Here is a 21,863-nt window from a genome sequence, read left to right as displayed (position 1 = left end):
TACTCCAAGTGGGGTCTGACCAGGGTCCTATATAGCTGCCAACATTCCCTCTCGTCTCCTAAATTCAATTACATGATTGATGAAGGCCAATACACCGTACGCCTTCTTAACCACAGAGTCAACCTGCGCAGCTGCTTTGAGTGTCCTATGGACTCGGACCAAAAGATCCCTCTGATCCTCAACACTGCCAAGAGTCTTACCATGAATACTATATTCTGCCATCATATTTGACTTTTAAAATGGACAAAAAATTTATTTAAAAAATACATGAAAGAAAGATTACTATCAAGGATAAAGTACTACCTAAAAATCAATTGACAAAAGACATATTTATGGGGACTCTCTTGGAGCAGTAGATGGAGTAAGTCGCACTTGACTTTGCTCCGTTCTTTTTTTCATTTATTTACCACCCGTTTAATATTCACATTGAAGGGTTTACGTTATTTTTGTATGCTTGAATTTTGACTTTTAATTCTTGGAAATGGCAACCAGAGAGGAAAAGGCACTTACCGAGAGCAAGGAAGCCGACAATGGTTCTGAACTTAAAGAAGGGTAACTTTGAAGGTATGAGACGTGAATTAGCTAAGATAGACTGGCAAATGACACTTAAAGGGTTGACGGTGGATATGCAATGGCAAGCATTTAAAGCTCACATGGATGAACTACAACAATTGTTCATCCCAGTTTGACAAAAGGATAAATCAAGGAAGGTAGTGCACCCGTGGCTGACAAGGGAAATTAGGGATAATATCAATTCCAAAGAAGAAGCATACAAATTAGCCAGAAAAAGTGGCTCATCTGAGGACTGGGAGAAATTCAGAGTCCAGCAGAGGAGGACAAAGGACTTAATTAGGAAGGGGAAAAAAGATTATGAGAGAAATCTGGCAGGAAACATAAAAACTGACTGTAAAAGCTTTTATAGATATGTGAAAAGATTGGTTAAGACAAATGTAGGTCCCCTACAGACAGAAACAGGTGAATTGATTATGGGGAACAAGGACATGGCAGACCAATTGGATAACTACTTTGGTTCTGTCTTCACTAAGGAGGACATAAATAATCTTCCAGAAATAGTAGGGGACAGAGGGTCCAGTGAGATGGAGGAACTGAGGGAAATACATGTTAGTAGGGAAGTGGTGTTAGGTAAATTGAAGGGATTAAAGGCAAATAAATCCCCAGGGCCAGATGGTTTGCATCCCAGAGTGCTTAAGGAAGTAGCCCAAGAAATAGTAGATGCATTAAGTGATAATTTTTCAAAACTCTTTAGATTCTGGACTAGTTCCTGAGATTGGAGGGTGGCTAATGTAACCCCACTTTTTAAAAAAGGAGGGAGAGAGAAACTGGGGAATTATAGACCGGTTAGCCTAACATCAGTGGTAGGGAAAATGCTGGAGTCCGTTATCAAAGATGTGATAACAGCACATTTGGAAAGCACTGAAATCATCGGACAAAGTCAGCATGGATTTGTGAAAGGAAAATCATGTCTGACAAATCTCATAGAATTTTTTGAGGATGTAACTACTAGAGTGGATAGGGGAGAACCAGTGGATGTGGTATATTTGGATTTTCAAAAGGCTTTTGACAAGGTCCCATACAGGAGATTAGTGCACAAACTTAAAGCACACGGTATTGGAGGTAAGGTATTGATGTGGACAGAGAATTGGTTGGCAGACAGGAAGCAAAGAGTGGGAATAAACGGGACCTTTTCAGAATGGCGGGCAGTGACTAGTGGAGTACCGCAAGGCTCAGTGCTGGGACCCCAGTTGTTTACAATATATGTTAATGACTTGGATGAGGGAACTAAATGCAGCATCTCCAAGTTTGCGGATGACACAAAGCTGGGCAGCAGTGTTAGCTGTGAGGAGGATGCTAAGAGGATGCAGGGTGACTTGGATAGGTTAGGTGAGTGGGCAAATTCATGGCAGGTGCAATTTAATGTGGATAGATGTGAGGTTATCCACTTTGGTGGCAAAAACAGGAAAACAGATTATTATCTGAATGGTGGCCGATTAGGAAAAGGGGAGGTGCAACGAGACCTGGGTGTCATTATATGCCAGTCATTGAAAGTGGGCATGCAGGTGCAGCAGGTGGTGAAAAAGGCGAATGGTATGCTGGCATTCATAGCAAGAGCATTCGAGTACAGGAGCAGGGAGGTACTACTGCAGTTGTACAAGGCCTTGGTGAGACCACACCTGGAGTATTGTGCGCAGTTTTGGTCCCCTAATCTGAGGAAAGACATCCTTCCATAGAGGGAGTACAAATAAAGTTCACCAGATTGATTCCTGGGATGGCAGGACTTTCATATGATGAAAGACTGGATCAACTAGGCTTATACTCGTTGGAATTTAGAAGATTGAGGGGGAATCTTATTGAAACGTATAAAATTCTAAAGGGATTGGACAGGCTAGATGCAGGAAGATTGTTCCCGATGTTGGGGAAGTCCAGAATGAGGGGCCACAGTCTGAGGATAAAGGGGAAGCCTTTTAGGACCGAGATTAGGAAAAACTTCTTCACACAGAGAGTGGTGAATCTGTGGAATTCTCTGCCACAGGAAACAGTTGAGGCCAGTTCATTGGCTATATTTAAGAGGGAGTTAGATATGGCCCTTGTGGCTAAAGGGATCAGGGGGTATGGAGGGAAGGCTGGTGCAGGGTTCTGAGTTGGATGATCAGCCATGATCACACTGAATGGTACTTGCAGGCTCAAAGGGCCGAATGGCCTACTCCTGCACCTATTTTCTATGTTTCTATGTAATGGAAATGGAGGAGAAGGAGGCGACCCTAAGCAGTCTAAAGAGGCACAACTGACTTTGGAAGTTATATCCAAACTTTTGGATGACAAACTTGATAAATTTGGTAAAAGATTTTCTAATCTCAAGATAAAGTTAAATAAGATTGAAGATCAACTCGGAGCAATTAGACGTGAGAATGAAAAGCAACAACTAATTTTAGATCTTGATGAAAATGGCAAAGAGACCGCAGATTAAGCTTGTTGGAAAAGAAAGTATTCTCGACCACTGAAACGCTGGAACAATATAAAGCAAAGATCATTGACCTGGAAAATCGTAGCCACAGTCAGAATCTATGGATTATAGGACTTTGTGAGGATGTTGAAAGTGGTGATCCCACTAAGTTTTTTGCTCAATTTTTAATGGAGGTATTTGGTACTGAAGTGTTTTCTAACCCCCCCCATACTAGACCACACTCATCGTTTGTAAAGGGTTAAACCTCCAAAGGATTTAAAACCCAGAGCAGTTGTTCTACGATTCCACTATGTGCATACTAAGGAGCAGTTAATTAGAGTTGCACGTCAGAAAGAAGTCATTGAGTATAGGGATCTCAAATTTCGTTTAGTGGAAGATTTTAGTCTAGAGTTGTTACAAGAGAGGTCTCTTTTTAAGTCGGTGAAGTCTGAATTATACCAAAACAAATTACATCCTGTGTTATTATATCCTACGCGTTTAAGGGTTGTTTTGCCAGATAAATCACGTAAATGGTTTAAATCAATGATGGAGGCACATCAATTTCTCGAAGATCTTGACTAATTTTCAACTGTTTAATAAATTTATTGCTTTCTCATGTTTGAATGTAGTTGTCCATTAGTTTAAAACTAATGTGTAGATTTGCCTTAAAGTTCAGGAATTCTCATTCTTGGTTGGATTATACCTGTTTTTTTTGGGAGTATAGATGTTTATTATGCTTTTATGTTAAGATTTCTTTTCTCTTTTGTTATTTTATGCAAGTATTTTTAACTTTTCCTTTAACATTTTGACTTGGCGACTGATTTTTTTTTGAAATGTTACTAAAATTGTATTTTGTTTCACTTTTCAAGATTTCATCTTTCAAAATGTCTTGCAATGACTGGGTTCTTTTTTCAGTATTTGTTTTGTCCTTTTCTTAGTATTTCTCTCATAATGTTTTGTCTGTGGGTGGTTTATTACATTCCTTCCATTTGGAGTTATGTCTTCACGCGAGTTGGGGGTAATGTATTTGGGATCAGTTAGCGTATGGCTGGCTGCAGCCAGTTGTTTTTTTCCGGGCTTGGTGGGTGGGGATGGTATTTCTTTTAGGTTAGTATTTTCCAATTGGGATGTTCTGAAACTACAAATATGTCTGAAGTGTCGTAGATTCTGGTTCCTCTCTAAACTTTTTCCTCTTCCTGAGTCAAGAGTTTCCTGTGCAGTAAGGTTAACCCATTGCATACCATTTGGCTTATTGTAGTAAAATGGATAATGTTATTAATTTTGTTTCATGGAATGTAGATTGCTTGAACCATCCGACTAAAATGGAAGAAGATTTTTAATGTCTTTCATAGATTGAATGCTCAAATTATCTTTGCTCAGGAGACTCATGTGAGGATGGTGGATAACCAGCATTTTTTTTAGGTTTTGGAAGGGAAAAACAATTTCATTCTAATTCACAATCTAAGGTAAAAGGAGTCTCTAATTTTATAGACTCCTCGATTTCATTTGTTCATTATGAAACAATTTCAGACCCCAATGGTAGATTTTCGCTAATTACTGGCTTACTTTAAAATCAAAAAGTTGTTATGATTAATATTTATGCACCTGTGTACATACATCTATTGATGCTTCTGGACACACCTTCAGTGATGTTCCTGGAATCATCGGGTGTTTCGGGTCTTTCAACACCATACAACCTCCTCCAAGTGACCCAGCCGGGGCTGATCAGACCCCAGCTTGTGTCCAGATGGCTAGCTACTTATGACTCCATGGCTCCCCTCTTTTGAGCCACAGCCATCTTGAGGCCCTCTCTGCCACATCGGTGGTACTGCGGATGGCTCTCCTCCTTCTCTCTCCCTCGATGCCCAAAATGCTATCCTGAAGTTTTAAGCATTTATTTGCATCTTTTCCTAATTTAAATGAACATAAGTTGATAATGGGTGGAGACTTTAATTGTTGCTTGAACCCTTTGATGGATAGATCTGCCCCAATCAGATACCTCCAAACAAATCTGCTATTTTTATTAACTCCTTTTTTGTTGATTCCGGAATCTTAGATGTTTGGAGGTTTTTATGTCATAATGAAAAAGAGTTCTCTTTTTTCTCCCATGTATATTATAGCTATTCGAGAATTGATTATTTTTTTTATTGATTCCCAATTAGTTTAGTCTGTTATTGCACGTGAATATGATGAAATTACTATTTCTGATCATGCACCTCTAAAACTATCGATTAAATTCACTGACATAATTTCTAGTGCTAGACAATGGAGGTTCAATTCCATTTTACTGCAGGATTCAAATTTTGCCAATTTTATTAAAGAACAGATAAATTTTTTCTTTTCAACTAATTCTACGGTTGGAATTTCCAGTGTAATATTGTGGGATACTTTTAAAGTATGCATTTGTGGGCAAATTATTTCATATTCTGCTGGATTGAAAAATACGAATTAATAATACAATATGTACACTGGTTGATAAGATTAAAGAAACTGATAAAAAGTATTCTGTTGCTCCTAATCTAGAACTCTATAAAAAGAGGATTGAACTTCAAATGCAACATAATTTATTAACTTCTCCGATTGAAAATCAATTACTTAAAACTAAGAGTCAGTTTTATATACATGGTGATAAATCAGGTAAATTATTCGCAGACCAACTGAAAGCTGCTTCGGCTAAACGTTTGATTAGCAAAGTTTCTAAATGGGATGGTACTTTGACGGTTGATTATGACGAAATTAATAAATCTTCTCAAGAATTTTATACCTCTCTATATCAATCAGAATTTCCTGAAGAGTCTACCATTGTGCATAAATTTTTAAGGAAATTGAACATTCTGAAATTACCACTTAATGAACGCTTAGAACTAGATGCATCCATTACAGAAGATGATATTAAGAAAGCAATTTTTGCGATGAATACTGGAAAAGCACCGGGTCTGGATGGATTTACAGTAGAATTTTATAAATCTTTTTCAAATTTACTTTCACCATGGCTATGTAAAATTTTTAAGGATACCTTAGTTGTAGGTAAATTACCACAATCCTTTTATGAAGCATCCATTTCTTTAATTCCTAAAAAAGACCTTACTGATTGTGCATCATATAGACCTATATCTTTGTTGAATGTAGATTCCAAATTTTTTTTCTAAAATAATAGCAAATAGATTGGAAAAGGTACTGCCACAAATTATTTCTGATGATCAGTCAGGATTTATTAAAAATCGCTTTTCATATTTCAATGTTAGGTTAATGAACTTTGTATATAGTCTTTCATCTAAAGTTCCGTAATATGTTATTTTGCTTGATGCCTAGAAGGCGTTTGACAGAGTTGAACGGAAATATTTATTTAATGTGCTTGAGAGATTCAACTTTAGCCCAAAATTTATTTCTTGGCTTGAATTGATATATCATTCACCTTTGGCTTCCGTATTTACCAATAATCAGAGATCCCCCCTTTTTTTTTTAGGCTTTTCAGAGGTACTAGATAGGGTTGTTGGTTAAGGCCTTTGTTATTTGATATTGCTTTGGAACCCTTGGCAATTGCCTTTCGTGATTCACCCAATGTATTTGGAATCGCTCGTGGGAAGGAGATGCATAAGGTATCATTGTATGCAGGTAACTTGTTACTATATATCTTTAACTCAGAGAAATTCATCCTGGCAGTTTTATCACTACTAGCTCAGTTTAGTAGTTTTTCAGGTTATAAACTAAATCTTAATAAGAGTGAGCTTTTTCCATTAAATATGCAAGTTCCAATTATAGACAATTACCATTTGAATTAATTACTGTTTATTTCACTTATTTGGGTGTCAAAATTACTAAAAAATATAAAGATCTATTTAAAGTTAATTTTCTACCCTTAATTGACCATGTTAAACAATTGTTTATTAAATGGTCCCCACTGTCCTTGTCATTGATTGGTCGAATTAATGCTATTAAAATGACTGTTTTACCTAAATTTCTGTATTTATTTCAAATGGTACCAATTTTTATCTCTAAATCCTTTTTTGATATTTTTGATTCTAAAATTTCTTCATTATATATGGTAGAATAAAAATCCTAGATTGAGTAAGAAATCTACAAAAATCAAAAAAGGATGGTGGTTTAGCATTGCCGAATTTTAGATTTTATTATTGGGCAATTAATATCCTATATTTAATGTTTTGGATGCAAGATTGGGATGAAACTCATTGTCCACAATGGGTGAACCTGGAGGGTAAGTCTGCGCAGGGGTTCTCATCAGTTTCTATGTTAGGAGCTTTGCTCCCCTTTGCATTAACCAAACTGAATAAACAAATAATTGATCCAATAATTAAAAATACAATATGAATATGGTTTCAATTTTGCAAATTTTTTTGGATTGAATGAATTTATTTTATCTGGTCCTATTACATCTAATTTTTTCTTTCAACCTTCTAGAATTGATCAAGCTTTTACCTTATGGAAAACAAGGGGAATAGTATGCTTTTGTGATTTATCCATGGATAATTGTTTCATGTCGTTTGAACAATTATCTAATAAATATAAGTTGCCTAGTTCACATTTTTTCACATATCTGCAGATAAGTTTTTTGTATGGTATTTTACCTAACTTTCCAATATTTCATCCACCTAATGTTTCAGAAAATTTTTTAGGTTTAAATCCCTTATCAGAAGTGCTCAATAGTAGTTTTGTATGAATTAATTACGAAAATACATCTAGGTACATCTGATAAAATAAAAAATGAATGGGAAAGAGAACTTCAGGTATCTTTACCTATACAGAAATGGGAGAAAATTCTTCAACTAGTTAATACTTCCTCAATGTGTGCTAGACATACATTGATACAATTTAAAATAGTCCATAGGGCTCAAATGTCTAAGGATAAATTAGCTCCTTTTTATCGACATATAAATCCTGTGTGTGACAGATGTAATTCTGAGGTGGCCTCTCTGACACATGTTTTGGTTTTGCCCTCTTTTTGATAAATATTGGAAAGATATTTTTGATATTACTTCAACAGTTTTGCGTATTAATTAAAAACCTCACCCTATTACTGCAACTTTTGGATTACTGTACCAGTGACAGATGTTGGTCATTTATCCTTTACAGCTTGCTGTTTGATTGTATTTGTTACACTAATAGCTAAAAGCTCCATCTTACTTCAATGGAAAAATTCTGATCCTCCTACTTCTTTTCAATGGTTTTCTCAAACTATATTATGTTTAAACCTGAAAAAAATTAGGTGTGGTACGGTTGATTCTTCAGTCAAATTTGAAGAAACCTGGAGACCATTTATTCAACATTTTCATACGATGTAAGTTGTCCCTTTCAGAACACTTGTTTAAAAATAATCTTTTGTTTATATATGGAGGAGTGGAGCTAATGACAAATAATGTTCTTATCCAAAGTAACAGGACATCCCATTTTCATTCTTTTTTTTAGTTTACGGGGTTCTTTATAAAATTCTTTTTTCATGTTCAATTACTTATGAGATTGGGAGGCTTGAATTATAGACTTTACTCGAATTATGTTTGTATATGTTAACCATGATCAATGGTATACCAATCTCTTTGTATCATTAATGTTATGTATATTAATCTGAAACTTAATAAAAAGATTGAAAAAAGAGCCATATTCATGTGAGATTTAGTACTTTCTCAGTCACAACAAAAAAAAAATCCATTTGTTATGACAAATGACTGTTAGTCATTAATAACTGTAAGGGTTGTCAGACTGGGTAACAACTTCCCTCTGGCTGTGAGAGTTAACATAGAACATAGAAATTTACAGTACATTACAGGCCCTTCAGCCCACAATGTTGTACCGACCATGTAACTTACCCTAGAGACTGCCTAGAATTTCCCTAGCGCATAGCCCTCTATTTTTCAAAGTTCTGAAAATGCTACCACCTAGTACACAGTGCTTATGACAGCACCAGTAGGATAAGGAAACAAATTAGGCATGTCATTAATGAACATATAGCTTACGCTATAGGCTTGGAAATGTAATCCAATAGAATGGTTCCATTTGTGTATTGCACTCCAAGGCAACCCTGGTCAACTCCATTACTCTGCGCCGATTAGATGATTAAAATCATTTTTGATGAGAGTGGAAGACAAACAGGTGTTCAGTGCCGAGTGCCTGTGGTTGACTGCTCTCTCCCTCTACTCCCTACTACCACCGTGCCACACCATCAGGTTGGGAGCAGTTGTTGCCTTACAGCCATGAGGCTCCTGAACTGGCTTCACTTGCCTGAGCGCTGAAAGCAGCTGTGCACTCACTTTTGGGGATTCTGCTGTTCATGTTCCATGTATTTTCATTTATTTTCTTTTACTATTTGCACAATCAATGCACTTCATCGCTGAACTGACTCTGCAGCTGCGGCCTGAAAACATCGGCACATGCCTCAGCGTGAACTTGCTCCATGAATATGAACTCACTTTCCTTTTTTTTTGTTTGCAAGATTTGTTCTTTTTTATCCCCCCACACATTGGGTGTCGACACTCTTCGTTGTGTGGGCTTTTTAAATAGCTTCTATTGTGTTTCTTTGTTTTTTGGCTGCCTGCAAGAAGACTAATTTCAAGATTGTAAACAGTATACATACTTTAATAATAAATATACATTGAACTGGCGCGTGGCCAAGTGATTAAAGGTGTCCGTCTAGTGATCTGAAGGTCGCTTGTTCAAGCCTCAGCTGAGGCAGTGTGTTGTGTCCGTGAGCAAGGCACTTAACCACACATTGCTCTGCAAGGACACCAGTGCCAAGCTGTATCAGCCCTAGTTCCCTTCCCTTGGACAACATCTGTGGCATGGAAAGGGGAGACTTGCTGCAAGGGCAACTGCCGGTCTTCCATACAACCTTGCCCAGGCCTGCGCCCCGGAAACCTTCCAAGGCTCAAATCCATTGTTTCACGAGACTAACGGATGCCTATATTTTGAACTATGCATTATTGCTTTGTTCCTTAAATGTTATAAGGTTGATGTATGCAATTATGCAGTATGTTCACAAAGCACAAACATAGGTCAGATGTTGCCAGCATTCCTTGGTTGACATCTTCCAGATAGCTGTTAGAGCCTGCGATTTACAGTTTGAAGATTATTCAAGTGCTCCAGTGCTTTGCTGTCTCCGAGATGATGATTCGGGGAACTGAGTGCGTGCTTGGATGGCCTTGATGTGAAGAAACTTTGAGACAAGGCATGAGCTGATATTCCACTCCATTTCGCAGGTTAAAGTGTCCATTAATCACCGATTAAAGTGTCGAGAAAGATCGAGACATCAAGGTGAATGCAGAAGGTTCAGCACCGACTGCCTTCCTTTTGATTGTTGCTGGATAGGAATCTGTGAGCAGCCTATCACTGTGTGGCTCGATGTGGCAGGAAGGTACGTTTCTCTGCCTTGTATGGTGTCCTTCTCTTTCGATGAATGTCAGTGATATCAGTGGATGGTCCAGTGGTTCTGCATTTATGGATTGGCCTACTGCATGTATAGAGAGTGGACTTTTTCTGACATGGGTTTTTATGTTGTGGTTTTTTTTTTATCACCTGGTTCCTTTTCTGTTTTGTCATTTGAGTGAAGAGTATTTGGGGGTTGATGTTCTGTTAGTTTTTTGAGTGGGGAAGGGGGTTTGGGGGTCGATGATTGGGATGACGCTTTTGTGCTGGGGGTAGAGGGTTGATGTTTCTCTCTGAGCAACTTTCATGTTCTTTCTTTGTTTCATGACTATCTGGACAAGACAAATTTCGAGAGTTGTGTATGATTTAATAATAAATGAAACTTTGCTCACTGTTATTCTCAAATCAAGGTCATCCAGATTGTAGCTGATGTTTTAATAAAAGAAAGCCAAAATGGCCTTAAACAGCTTGTCAGCATAAAGGTAACACAATAAGAATCTCACCTGTGTTCTCTCAACTCATTTCCTTTAGTTCATTCCCAGTGACTGAGTTCGTTAGGAATATTGTACAAAATGTAATTAGAATTTTTCCAGTCCTCTCAAGAATTGGCTCTTCCACAGGCAGCCTCCCAAAGGAAAAGCTTGGCTCACTTCTGGTGCTCCTAATTATAAATTTGGTTAGTAATTGGCATTTGCTGGTCAATTGATGCACTGGCTCTCAACCCTTCTCTTGAGATATATGTATGCAAACTTTGTTTCATACACAGCACACAGGGCATTGTCCAGGAAATGTACTTTTTTTCTAGTGCAATTCACACACTATTCATTGCTTCTAAAAGTACTAGCCTTTTCAAATAGAGTGAACTATGGCAGCGTTGGTAGGCATATGATATTCTGTTTCTTTAGAAAATACAAACAGTTCAAAAATGCTTGCTGTTGCTGCTGCATCAGCTGATATCTGGCAGGAAAAGACAACCAGACACTTCTTTAATTCATTAAGTAACAGTAACTGTGACAAACTTTTCTATTGCCTTAAGTACATCAATGACTGCATTGTTTTATACTTATCATTTCTACCCGTACATCAGTGAGAAATAGACCACACCTAAATCACAACTTTATTGCTACCTCTATGACTCTCATAATTGAAAGTCTGCCATGCCCAGTCCCAGGCCACCCCTATGCTACCTACTACTGCTATTAACCAATGAGGGGTCAATATCACAAATGACCTGACTTGGTCCAACCAGAGTCCACTGCCCAAGATGGCCCACCAGCGCCTTTACTTCCTGAGGAAGCTAAGGAAATTTGGCCTGTCCCCTAAAACCCTCACCAAATTTATAGATGCACCGTAGAAAGCTTTCTTCTGGGGTGCATCACAACCTGGTATGGAAGCTGTCCTGTCCAAGACCGGAAGAAGCTGCAGAAGATCATGAACACAGCGCAGCACATCACACAAACCAATCTTCCATCTTTGGACGCACTTTACACTGCATGCTGTCGGAGCAGTGCTGCCAGGATAATCAAGGACACGACCCACCCAGCCAACACACTTTTCGTCCCTCTTCCCTCCGGGAGAAGGCTCAGGAGCTTGAAGACTCGTACGGCCAGATTTGGGAACAGCTTTCCAACTGTGATAAGACTGCTGAACAGATCCTGACCTGGATCTGGGCCATACCCTCCAAATATCCGGACCTGCCTCTCAGTTTTTTTTGCACTACCTTACTTTCCCTTTTCTATTTTCTATTTATGATTTATAATTTAACTTTTTAATATCTACTATCGATTTGTACTCCAGCGAGCACGAAGAGCAGAATCAAATATCGCTGTGATGATTGTACACCCTAGTATCAATTGTTTGGCGACAATAAAAGTATAAAGTATAAAGATAGCCATCAATGACCACTCTATTGAGTGCAGAAAAAGGATTAAAATGGATTTAATGTTTCTGTTGAATATTCAAAAGAACACAATTTTCATTTTATGTACCTTTGATGAAAACTGCATATATTTCTTAACATTGTTTCTTTACAACGACCTTAGTAAGCTTTTATTTTGCCATCTCACATTCACTTTAGGTTGTCAAAAATAAGACATGATACTAACAGGAGATCCCAGTAATACTTTTCCTAAACTTTAGCAATAACATTATTACTCATTACAAATGCATCTCATTGTGACAATTCTACTTATACAGCAGTACCATTTGCTTCATCTCAATAGTTTATCCTGCAGGCGCCCAGGCAGTCTCCACCACCCTGTACTATTATATAGACTTTAACAGAATAAAACAAATACAGCAACATTTTCAAGCACAATACATTACTGCATTGCAAAAACTAGGTAATGCATATATACAATACACTGCTCTACAAAACAGAATATATAGAAATGTGCACATTCCCTTTATTTACCAAATGCTCAACAATACAAAAAAGAATCAAAAAAGTCTAATAAAAATGGTCACTTATAAGGTGCTTATTCTTACAAAATATTTCTATTCTCAAACCATTAAAGAAACAGACCTTATTTATCAACAGACTTAAAACTAAAATTGGGGTGATCCATACATTTACATTAAGTAAATGGTACTGGTCAGACACTCAAACTGTTAGGAAAGTGACTTCAGGTTTGCCTGAAAAAAAATCCAAGGGGTCAAATATTATACGTCTCTGGTAAACTTTTATTCAAGGATCATGAAACATAGTTGAGATTCCTCTCTGAGGTCTATATATGTCTTAAGGTGCATTATTTATCATTTCAAAACAAAAAACAGCATCAGAAGATATTAGAAATACAAAACAAGAAACTACTGGAAATACTTAGTGTCTGAAGCTAAACTTGAAAAAAGGATTTAAAATATAATGTTTTGTTTTTAAGTTATGATTTTTTAGGTCCCCAACCCACTCCATAAAGGGTCTTAACCCAAATCATAAACTGATTTCTTCTCATCGTACTCGCCACCTGACCCATAAGCACTCTGAGCTTTCCGCTTCTGGCTGTTTTAAAAGTAGATACCACATTCTGAAAAACATTTTAGTCAATGTACAGTACATACAGGAAAACACCTAATCTGGAACTACATTACAAGGCAACAAAACATGTTGAAATATTATAAAAGACTATTTTATTATTTTATATTGAATATGTATTACTGCCTTTGTGATATACGTTAATCCCATTAATTGTAAGTTTTGTTGGCTGTGGCCTCTCAATCAATCAAAAAATTTCTTTGCTGATGGTACACAGCAAGGTAGACTGTGAATAGCAAAATTGTGAATGACATGACTTGTGGGGTAACTAAGTTTCACTGAAAGTTAGTGGAAAGGAGGTTTTCATAATGAAACTTCTTTCATAAAGTAACTCCTAAACAGAAGCACTTCCCTATTATATAATCAGATCTAATGATAGTCTGGAGTTATGAATTTGTAGGTTTTAGGGTCATTAACATAAAATGAAATATGAAACAAAAGCTGAGAATAGGGAACAAAAATTCTGAAGATTCCTTTCAAATTTCACCTTGATAAAGAGATTCCTAATGCTGTGATTCCAGTTAAACATAATTGAAAAATAATTTTTAAAGAGTGTCTGATAGCATTCTAACACATTATACTATATTTTTTTCCTGCTAGCTTTAACAAATTTGTGAAGGCACTTACAAATTAATCTACACATTTAGGGTAGCTAAGGCATGGGAAATATATATACAGATATTAGTTAGCACTTGGGAGTAATTTTCCATAAAAGAAAAATAATATCCAGAAATGTATAAAATTGGAACACAAGCATATGGGTATCAACATACACCTTCTCAATAAGGATAGCTGCTTAAGGGAACATCATGGCAAATGCTAGTTTATTTCCTGTACATTGGGTGCCTTCTACTTAACAGGAATGACTGGATAGATGAAACATTTTAATTGCCATAGTGGTGAATTAAGAATTCAATTAAGAATTATCTGTTATATGCATTACTTTTGCTTAACCAGCAACATGTTACTACTGCAACACAGATTTGTATATTTACATAACAGAATTCATTCATTCATCTCAAGTGATTGTCACTCTACTTCTGAAATTTCAGCACGTTCAACATTTCAAAATCTTACAAAAACACTTTCACTTGCTGAAAAAGCCAATGAAAAAGATATTTTTGAATTTAGTGCAGGAACTCACTTATTTTTGACTTACACTATAAACTACTTCAAATTATGGCTGGGATTACAAGCATTTCAGAGTTAAGAGCCAAAAAATTGGCAAGATAAATTGAGTAAACATTAAGTATTTATTTATTTGCAAAATAAACACTGGTCCATCCCTTAGGTCTCAGCTTACCACACTTTGTTTAGAAGAACCAAAACTATTTAGTTTATATTTTGTGAGATAAATGAAACAAAAAGATTATAGGGTTTTATTTGCTCCCAGTATCTACAATCACCTAGGTTACTGAAAGTCATGGATTCGATGACCAAGTCCTCAAAGCTTTAAAAATATACAACTGAAGTGCAACAATAAAGCTTGCACTTTCAAGTAAATAATCTCTTTCCTGTACATCCAAAGAAAAGCAAAAACTAAGTCATTTTAAAATAAGTAGCAAGTCCTTTTAATTTGCTTAAAAATATGAACAAGTGCATTTCTCTATCCTTCCCATCTCTCAAAAATACAACATTTTGTTAAAGAATATGCTTATAGAATTGTACATCTAGCATTAGCCTGTCTTTTGACTGCACTGAACAAAGAAATTTTATTTCAGAAAGAATTCCAAACAAGGTACGCATTACATTGGTGTTATTCACATATGACGGAAAAAGTTCTTTTTTTAACTGTGAAGCCTACAGAAACATTTTTACACAAGACATTTAATTTGAAAGTACTTCCAATGGAGAAATGCATTATCTCCATATTTTTACTTTACACTAATGAAGTTTGGAAATTTACATCATTTTCTTTTCGTTAACACTAAATGTTAATAACATGCTCATACCTAGAATGAAAAAGGACTAGTTTAAACTCAATTTTTGAAAAGAAAATTACTGGCATGATGTCTTTCTTCTTCAGATGCAAGCTGCTTTCACCATGTGGTCTATATTCATACTTCATTTCGTAGGAGAACAAAAGTTTGAATAGTTTGCAGCAAACCAAATCTGGCATAGATACGTGGCAAACTTAAGACATTTTCAGACATATTTTTATGTTATGCTGTTTGAATCTTTGTTATGCTTTTGCACTGAATAAAAAAGGGGCAAGTACAAAAGAATGGCAAAAATATTTACTGATCAAAATACTAAATAACAGTCAGGAAGACTGCATACTAAAGAAGAAATGCTTTTCATTTTTAATCAATAAGAATGATTAAGTAGTGTGTGTCCTTTTATTGCCTGGTGGAACTTATCAGTGTTGGTTTATAGTAAAATGGTATCTTTAAGTATTACTTCTGGTTAAGTATGTATAGGGTAAAACAAATTTGGCAATATGAGCAAGAGTTATAAAGATCCAAACATGCAGTTAGTATCATGCTGCACTGCATAGTCAAAGAATATATACCAGGATCCTCATTTAAGTAACAAAAAATGCTTTGGTACGTATCAAGTTTGGAGTATCACTGCATCATATATTGACCAGGTAGAAGCTCAAATCCATCAAAAGAACAAGTCTAAAGTAGCAGAGTGCAACCAGAACTTACGCATTCCTTAATAGTGAAACATGATATAGTTGGGATTTAGAAGTACAAATTCTATGATTTTAGATTTTCAAACGTATGCTTTTAAACAGAAAGGAAGATCTGTATTAAATCATTGCACGGAAATGCCTATTATATAATGTACCTCTTTGGAAATTAAAAAAATATTTATGAATTTTGGACATCCCAAAACTACCATAAAATACATTTTTTTCTGGCATTCAGGAAAAGGAAATTTATAGTGCAAATTTAAAAAATTACAATTTACATCAAATTTTGCATTTAACAAATATAATTTGATAAACGTATACTATTAGGCACTATGTTAACACCAGGCAAAACTAATATCTGATATGTATAATGAAAAAAGGTCACTAGGTAGTTTCAAAATAACACGAACAAAATGTAGGTAGCTTTAAGTAAAAATCAGAAAATGAAACTCTTCTGAAGGACCAATGAAGAGGTAAATTCAAATTTTTTTTCTAAATGTAACCATGTTTTTATCCAGTAATTTGTGTGGTCCAACATAACAACTGGTAGGTAAGATTACAACCTGCCTACCACAGTGGTTGTATAACTTGACCAAGTCTGTAAATGTGTCAACTGAAAACCAGAAACAAAGGTAGATTTTGCATTTTTTCCCCATTTCTTAATTCACAGATTCTGCATTTGACTGAAGTTGAAAACAAGATAAACTCTAGGTAGTACAGAGTTACAGGCAGTATAACACATATAAGCAATGAATGTCACTGTTCATGAAAAAGAATCGGTTTGGCCATACCAGCGAGGATCTTTGGTACCTGGGCAGATATTATTTCTGCCAACATTTCAGGGAACTGGACGCTGAGAGACTGAGATTGAACAAAGAGATCGAATGTGAACTGATGAAGTTTCCTCACTGTCTGTAAAATATAAAATTAACTGGTAAAAGAATTAAGTAAGAGTTATATTGTTTCATTTAAAAAAATTCTTATACACTAATAAATGTTTAATGACAGTACAGAATTACTGGCAGAACTTAAGAAACCAGTACCAAATTATCAATACCTAGCTAGTAACAAACCATGCAAGTTGCCCATCCCCACTTACCACTTATGATCAAACCTCCTTAAATCAACATCCTGTTGTTCATTGTTAATTTATACCCTTTCGATTGCTTATAGTTATGCTGCTATTTCCTTAACTGGAAGGTATTCATACATTGTCTCAGATTGAAAATGGTTTTATGTTCTTCCACTGAGGCAAGACATTTACATGAATTGAAATATCTACTTTAGGCTACTCTTGGAGGTGAATGGCAACCATGGTAGCATAACGCTATTACAGTAGCAGCAATCAGGTTTCAAATCCTACTGCTGTCTGTAAGGAGTTTGTCAGTTCTCCCCGTGATTGTGTGGGTTTCCTCTAGATGGTCCAATTTCCTCCCACACTCCAAACTCTTATGGGTTAGGGTTAACAAGTTGTGGGCATGTTCTGTTGGCCTGGAAGCATGACGACACTTCCGGGCTGCCCCAGCACATATTTGGACTATGCTAGTTGTTGATGGAAATGATGCATTTCACTGTATATTCCAATGTACAAATGTTTGTACATGTGATAAAACTAATCTAATCTTGATGTAAGGTATAGAAACAAATACGACCTGAAGATTATTCATCCATGCAGTTCATATTGAGCCAGTTTTGCTCCAGTTGGATTTCACAGAAGTTATTAATATCCTGGACATTCATGAACTTCCAGATCAATCACGTGGGTTCCCAAAAACTGTTTCCCTGTTCGAAGCATTACCTTTCAGTAGAAAGGACTGCAACTTCAACGTGGATTTTGCATCTAGCTTGAGAAAATATTTAACTTTTCTATGATTTTTTTTAAGAGGCTGCAGGGGTTGTAGACTCAGCCAGTTCCATCTCACCATCAAGAGACAGCTGTCATCATTAAAGATCCTCACCATCTGCGGCATCCTCTCTCTGCATTACTAGCAATGGGGAGAAGGTTCAGAAGACCCACACTCAACATATAGGAACAGTTTCCACCATCAGAACTCTGAATTGTCCATGAACACTACCTTTTGCATTATTTATTTATTTTTGTAACTTATAGTAATTTTTATGTTTTCAACTGCACTGCTGTCATAAGCAACAGATTTAATGACATGTCAGTTATTGTATAACATGGTACTAGACTCCCCACCATCAAGGACATCTTCAAAAGATGGAACCTCATGAAGGCACATATATCATTGAGGAACCTCATCATCCAAGATATGCCCTCTCCTCATTACTGCCATCAGAAAGGAGGTACAAGAGCCTGAAGATGCACACTCAAAGTTTTAGTCCTATCTCCTTACCGTCTGCCATCATATTTCTGAATGGTCCATGAACACTACCTCACTATTTTGCTCTTTATTTGCACAATTTTCTTATTTTTCATATGTTTCTTATTGTAACTTACAATGATTTTATACTGTTGTAAAACAGCAAATCTCGACATATATGTCAGTGATAATAAACCTGATTTTAATAATAAATCCAATTTTGATTCTGCTTATTGATATTCATCTGATTATTCTGTGTACTTCAAAGTGGGCCAATTTCTCCATTATCCGCCATGTTCTTTCTTGTAATATTTATGAATTAACGGATGAGAAGCTAATATAATTTCTACTGCATCTCACTGTATCCAATAAAACGTCAAAATTCTTATTACACACATTACCTGTATGACTGACATTTCTATATCATGTACAGTTGAAAAAGTAGTGACTATGGAATAAATCCTGAATTTACATTCTGATATTCGTTTAAAATATTTACACCAAAGGCATGAAAAGAAGATGGAGTAGGTGAATTGGCTTCTCAAGGCTGATCCATACTGCCTTCATTTCCTTTTCTGTGCCATTTCCCCATAGCTCTCAATTCCACAGCCTTTTAAAATGCATCTGTATTCATCTGATGATATAACCTCCAGAACTTTCTGGCAGTGAGAATTCTAGATATTCACTACCCTCAGCAAAAAGGATATTTCAGCACATCTCCATTTTAAATTACAACCCCCCCTCCCCAAACATGTAACAATGCCCCCTTGTTCATGGATTCCCCCACCAGTGAAAACATGGCAACATCTACCACATTATGTTCCTCAAGATCTTGTATGTATCAATAAGTACACCTCTTATTTTACTAGATTCCAAAAATCATAGACTCAACCAGTTTAAACTCTTTTAATAGGACAATCCTGATTACAGGAATCAGCCTGGTGAATGTCTCAATGTCAATTTTAGTTATTTAGCTACTGTATATGCAGTTTGTAGAAATGCATGGTTAGTAAGTAGTTTTGATCGTACCACTTAATTCAACATTATCATTTGTTTTCATACACAATGTACAACATACAAAATAGATAGCACCATCAAGCACATTAAAAAGATGCTAATGTTACCACAACAAATTTGTGATGCAATTAGATCATTCAGCAAAGAGATCAAACAAGGCTAATATGTGGTATTTTTGGCCATGGCGGGTTTAAAACGTTGAACTCAAATGGGTCAAGGACAGTGGAAGCAGACTGATCAATTGTCTTTGTTCCTGCCATGTGCTTGGAGATGGAGGCTAGCATCTTGTGGAACTGTTTCACATCCTCCATTTTGTGAGATGGAGTTGCTTCGCTTTCTGTGTTGTAGACACAATGATGTTTCAGGTAATCTGCTGGGCTGGAGATCATTTCCAAATAAGAAGTTGTTTGTGAGGTGCTCTTTGATATAACATAACATGCAGGTTTGCGAATGTTAGTGTTTGTGCCTGCCTGGAATGATTCGAGCTGGTTACTGAACAGAACAAAGAGCCATAAATTACTGTTTATTGCTGGGAAGAGGGCAATGAATGGATGCTGGTCAGGACCAATAAAAAAGGTGTTAAAGGTCAATCACATGACCTACTGCTAATGACACCGAAACGCAATATTTGAATTGGTAAGGAACGAGTTTAAAGGTGGACACTTCGAGTCTAGTATCAGCGATAACTCTCTCAAGAGACCCACCATCGCAAGGAAAAACTCCCATGCCAGTGGCTGGAGGATGAAAGTATTGATCACTTAGCCAATGGAGCTCCCCTATATCAGTGTTATAAATTGGAAGAGTGGTCTGAGTGAGTATTGGTAGAGGGAACAGTAGAATTCATGTTCTAAGCTGTTGGCCTGCGATTAACATAGTTACTTTGTTGTTTGTACAGAGATAATAAAGTGCGAGCTTTGATTTATTACGAGTTGTGTAATGAATTTCCTAATCTAGTTCTGTTGATGAACAGTCAACATACTTTAGCGTCCCGGGGTGCGCTTGGGAAAAAAATAGAAGTCTGGAACCCTAGTTTTGAGCTGAACCACCCACAAGGTTAGGAAAGGGAGAGGACAAAAAGAACCCAGAGTGGTTTGGATAATTGGAGGGATAATTTTCTTAAATCTTTATTAAGAAAATGGCCTATGAGGCATGGATAGGAAAGATTGAGAGTGGAGGGTCAGGAGCCCTGAGGGATGCATTGTGGAAAGGAATTAGTGAAGAGAAATCAAATAAATTACAAGAGGTTAAAAAGCCGTTACAGTGGGATGTATGCAGGAAGATATAATTGAAGTGAAGAAAGAAAAACAGAAACTGACAGAGGAGTTATGTAAGAGCTAGAGAGGGAAGGAAAGGAAAATGGAATTCTGAGGGTGTAGGGTCAGGCAAATTTGATTCACGTGACTCAGTATGAACACATGAGAGAAAAGCAGAAACGGGAAGAGGCAATATAAAAGGCAAGTACTGAAGTAGAGAAATGGAAATGTCAGTGTCAGGATTTACAGACTGCTATGAATATTGTATAGAAATCGACAGCAGAGAACAAGGGCAGTCCTGACCACATCAGGTGTTTAAAACAAATCAAAAAGCTGCTCTTGAAAGTCAACTCTCAGCTCACAGAGGAGCGATATGTGCATTTGGTGCGAGGGCTGACGGAGATGGTGATATAGATTGAGGTAACTTAGCATATGAGGCGACACATTACAATAGTGAGGATCATTGGCGAAGTGGCCCTCCTCCTCAAGGAGTGGAGGGAGTGAAAAATTCAACACCTGCTGTCCCAATGGCACCCATTGTAACGGAGAGAGTGCAGGAAACACCACAGCCAGGGGCACTGATTGTGACCCTTTCAATGTCACCCAACTGACTGCTACAGCCGCGAATATACCGAAGTGTGGAGTGGAGATGATCACTGGGAACTTTTTCAGTGCATTCAGCAGCATAGGATAACTCATGGTTTAGATGAAGCAGAGGAATGGAAGTTAACTCTTCTATTGTCTGTTGACATTTGTGGGTGAATAACAGTAATATGGGGAAAAGATGGGAGTGTAAGGATAACAGTGGGAAGTCATGTTTCTTCTCGAGTCCTTTTTCAGGGAGAAAAGGACTTATAATCTGAGTAAAACTGTAATATGAATGTAATGGTATTATTGATGTGAACACAAATTAAAAACAAGATTATGGATTATCATGTGCCCCAGTTAACTCAATCCCAGTGGCTCCGGAGTGCTAAGGTTTTTCATATATACATTACTCTATGATGACAATTGATGTCACAACCATTACAATGCCAACTGTTGCTAGTCCTTTGTGTGATGAAAATGGGATCTATAAAGGGTATGAATTTGGTTCTTGTCTTGTAAAAGAGAGAATATTAGCTTTGTCTAAGGATTTAATTAAGAACTGGTTAACAGATTGTGGGATTGTTTCTTATGGTTATTCTCTATCTATTTTACCTGTCATTAACAGGACATTCTTGAAATACGCTTGGTGAAAAATACTTATTACATTACTACTTCA

At 36.7% G+C, this 21,863-nt stretch overlaps 1 protein-coding gene across 2 annotated transcripts in view; it reads right to left on the bottom strand.

The window, feature by feature from the left end:
- Nucleotides 1-12,288: 12,288 nt before the first annotated feature.
- The window catches only part of ar (androgen receptor), a 217,413-nt gene continuing 207,838 nt past the window's right edge, over nt 12,289-21,863 (bottom strand). For both annotated transcript variants that reach the window (XM_063061070.1, XM_063061072.1), the window contains exon 8: nt 12,289-16,917. In XM_063061070.1, the coding sequence (XP_062917140.1) occupies nt 16,762-16,917 (156 nt within the window). In that variant the 3' untranslated portion in view covers nt 12,289-16,761. The remainder of the gene's footprint in view (nt 16,918-21,863) is intronic.

The sequence above is a fragment of the Mobula hypostoma genome, chromosome 10, assembly GCF_963921235.1.
Source record: "Mobula hypostoma chromosome 10, sMobHyp1.1, whole genome shotgun sequence".
In the NCBI taxonomy this organism is placed as follows: Eukaryota; Metazoa; Chordata; class Chondrichthyes; order Myliobatiformes; family Myliobatidae; genus Mobula; species Mobula hypostoma.
Note: the sequence above shows the minus strand (reverse complement) of the source record. Positions and strands in the feature narration are given on the sequence as shown.